The 3,647-nt window shown below is 55.9% G+C and overlaps 1 protein-coding gene across 1 annotated transcript; it reads right to left on the bottom strand.

The window, feature by feature from the left end:
* Positions 1 to 724: 724 nt before the first annotated feature.
* On the bottom strand, positions 725 to 1,992 carry LOC125554264. Its single transcript, XM_048717838.1, has 2 exons — positions 1,525 to 1,992; positions 725 to 1,396 (listed from the first exon to the last, which is right to left on the bottom strand). The coding sequence occupies exons 1-2, from the start codon at positions 1,741 to 1,743 to the stop codon at positions 980 to 982; spliced, it is 636 nt and encodes a 211-aa protein (XP_048573795.1). The 5' UTR covers positions 1,744 to 1,992; the 3' UTR covers positions 725 to 979.
* Positions 1,993 to 3,647: the final 1,655 nt, after the last annotated feature.

The following is a 3,647-nucleotide window of genomic DNA, read 5'->3' as shown; positions in this document are numbered from 1 at the left end:
AGAGGACGGTTCGTTGCACCCGCCATCTAGATCGTAGTAAATGAGCCGCATTCAAACCAATCTCTTCCTCTTCTCTCACCCGGTTTCCACATTAGCTCACGACACTCCGTCTATCCATCTACGCACATCCGGACGCCGTATGCACCTTTCAGCTAACTCGATCGATCGACAGCACCACTTCTCTTCTGACGGAACGGGCCACCGGATATACATCTCTGTGTAGTCCAGGACTCCAGGCGGCAACGCTGCTCCACTAGTGAAGCTGGGTCGCCGTCGTGTAGACGCATGCACGCATGCATGTTCCTGTTTTTTTTTTTGCATGGAAAATTCGTCTGCTATACTGTACGTAGTATCTCCGGGGTGGCCATCAATGCGACGGAACACGTACTATTCCGTCTTGAAAGAAAGGAAAATGTGTGTGTGTGTGTGTGTGTGTGTGTGTGTGTGTGCAAGGATTGTAGTAGTCGCCACTACTATAGCAACATAAATTTCTGCGCACCAACAACCAACCAACTTTCAAGCATTGCATGGTGATGCTAGTATTACATGCACGGACAAGTGACACATACCAGAAGTTGCAGACTACATTTATATACGCACTTAATTATATCTACGTCAGCATGCATGCATTCATTCGATTCATGGAGCACCACCGCTCATCAGCTGGATTAGCCCCACGATCACCGCATGCAACTGCTCAGGCTACATGTAATGGAGTAGCACGTACACGTGAACAACGATATTTAGTTACTATCATTGTTTATTTCTTGCACACACATGTACGTACGTACACGCCCGCCCGAGGCTACATGGATGGTCACGTAGAGTACAACATGCATTAGTACAACATGCATTACTGGTGGTGCACTGTGAGGGCCCTCGTGTTGCACTTATCGAAGGTGCACCATGCGACGAACGATCGGTCGGATATTCGAATGCTAGCTTGGTCCATGCATGCATGATCTCTATAGGAGCCAGCTTAGTCCCTGCAGCAGAGCAGCTGGAGCCCGAGCTTGAGCGGCGCCGGCTCCGGCGTGGGCCGGCTCGTCGGGTGCAGGAATTTGCAGTTGGGGCAGGCCGGGCACGCGCGGCACATCATCACCAGCATGTGGCACCGCATGCACACGGCCGCCACCATCTCCATGCCGCTGCCCGGCGTCTGATCCCCGTGATGATCGCCTCTCGCCGGTGCTGGCTTCGCCTCGGCCTTCTTCTGCAGCTCCTTGACGGGCGAACTGCGCCGCGGCTCGAACGCCAGGTTCAGGTCCAGGTCCAGCCCTTGCGGCCCGCAATTCGCGACGTCCTCCTCCACCGCGGGCGCCGCGCCGCCGTGCCGCCTCGGGTCCTTGGACGTCCTCTTGTGCGTCCTGGTGTTGTAGTAGTGGATCTGCCCCGACTGCAAAGCACACGTTACCATACACGCCGTCAGAAACAAGCACAAACATAACTCATGTAGACATGCAGGGACGGACGATCGAGCTAGCGATCATCACCGCAGTAGGTAGGAGTGGGCACGCGGCGCACCTTGATGTCGAGGCAGCGCTGCCACTCGAGCGGGAGCGGCGCGGCGTCGAAATTGAGCTCGATCCCGTCGTGCTCCTCCCCCTCCTCCTCCTCCACCTCGCCGTCCCGCTTCCGCTTCTTGCTGGTGGCGGTGGACGCGACGACGCTGGCGTCGGCCAAGGAGAGGCACGGGGGCCGCTTGCCGGCCTCCGGCAGCAGCGCCGACTGCAACGACACCATGTCTGCTCCCCGCTGCCGCTAGCTGCACTTGCTTACTCGGCCGACGAGGATGGGACGCTGGCGTACTCGGGCAGCCGCTTGGGTCGACCCGATGCGATCCGATCCTTCCAAAGCTATATCTATCGACCTATCTATCTATCCACCTGGGCGAGTGGGGAGTCAGTCAGAGCGGAGTAAAGCGCGCGGCCGGCGTTGGGTCTGGATTCGGGCGGTGCGGGGGCGGGGCTTATATAGTGGGAGGCGAGAGCTCAGGAGGGGGCCGGAAATTTAAGAGCACAGAAGTGGTAGCCAGGATCTTAAAGGGGACACACTGCGCCCGGCCCCACCAGATGTTCACAACACTTACTACTGGCCAGCCCAGTGCAGTGCTCAGCTCAGCTCAGTCGCAGCTCATCCATATCCCGCACTCGATTGATCTCTACCCTGCCCCCCTTTAACCGCCGGAGCGAGCCCAGCACCTCCCGGAGACCGGCCGGCTCCGGTCACCGGTCACCGCCCAGCGGCCATTACTGCGCGTGATGATGCATGCAGTGCAGTGCAATGCAACCATCCGTATACACGCGGGTCGATCGCTCGCTCGCTCTCGGGCATCACATGCCGCGTCTTAACGCTGCATGGGCATCTGCAGTTGCGCATCACTGTTAAGCTCGCCATCAGGGCATTAATCCCCCTCTCTGCAGGCGCGCTGTCCGGATTAAAAACCTAGCTTTGCGTTGCCCTCTCGGACGGACACGGGCGCTTAATTAGGCGGTGCATGATGCATTCAGCCCGCTGATGCGACGGCTGGTCGATCGGTCCGTCGAAAGCGGGTATTGATTACGGGTGGAGGCTTAATTAACAAAAAAGCCCCTCATTTAAGGGGCGACCTCAAGTTTCAGTTGGGGGCTGTGGACGCGACGGCGACGAGCGCGACCGCATTCATTCCCGCGAAGTGGATAGGGGTTAATCATGCTGGGTTTTTGGAGTGGGAGGCATGGCACTGGCATGGAGTACGTGTAGACTGTTAGAGGGAATTGGGAAGATGATCACGATGGATGGATACGATCAACAGCTAACTTGGCAGCTGTAGAGCTAGCTAGCGTAGACTGTAGAGGGAATTGAGAAGATGATCTCGATCGGTCGATACAATCAAGAGCTAGCTAGGTATAGTAGAGCGGCCTTGATTAATTGCCTTCATCTTCATGCAGGGTGGCGCTAGTGAGTAGCTATACTACTACGAGATGATCTCTCTTATTTAGCCCGTGTGTCAAGTGTCATCTTCAATTCTCTCGCTCGTCTTCTTGCTTTACCGGCCTTTGAAGCAAGGTGGTTGAGGGAGAGAGGGGCTATTAATCAGCAGTAGCTAGCTAGCCTGCCGGCGTGGCTCAGCATGCATGACATGAGCACTTGTACATTGTGGTATTTTAGTGGTTGCAGGAGCGTAGCGTAGCGCAAGATATGCTGCGCGCGCGCGCGCGCACAGGCGCAGGCGTGCAGTACAAACACTCGTACTCTACGTTACTACTACTACTCTATACACGTACGTACGTAGGAGCAGTAGAATGGGCCGGCGGAGGAGTATTTGAGTACGTTGCAGCGGGAGTAATGCGAGACTTTATATTTACTGGCGAGGCACCACACGCGCAGACTGAGCTATAGTTCGTACTACTACCACCCGGCCGGCCGGCCAGCCAGCTGGGCCGCCTTTAAGGCCGTATATCTTAGTAGTTCTGACCTTGAGGGCGTACGTACGCAGCAGTAATAAGTAAATGAATGAGCAATACTGCATGCTCGAGCTCGACCATGGCAGTGGCAGGGGTCTAGTAGTGTAAATGATCGTGCGAAGTATAGCAGCGGGCATGCAGCCATAGATTCAGGACTGCTCCTAGCTAGCAATTAACAAACCACCCCAATTGATCCCATGA

Source organism: Triticum urartu, chromosome 4, assembly GCF_003073215.2.
Source record: "Triticum urartu cultivar G1812 chromosome 4, Tu2.1, whole genome shotgun sequence".
Classification (NCBI taxonomy): Eukaryota; Viridiplantae; Streptophyta; class Magnoliopsida; order Poales; family Poaceae; genus Triticum; species Triticum urartu.
The sequence above is the reverse complement of the archived record's forward strand: the minus strand, read 5'-3'. Positions and strand labels throughout refer to the sequence as shown.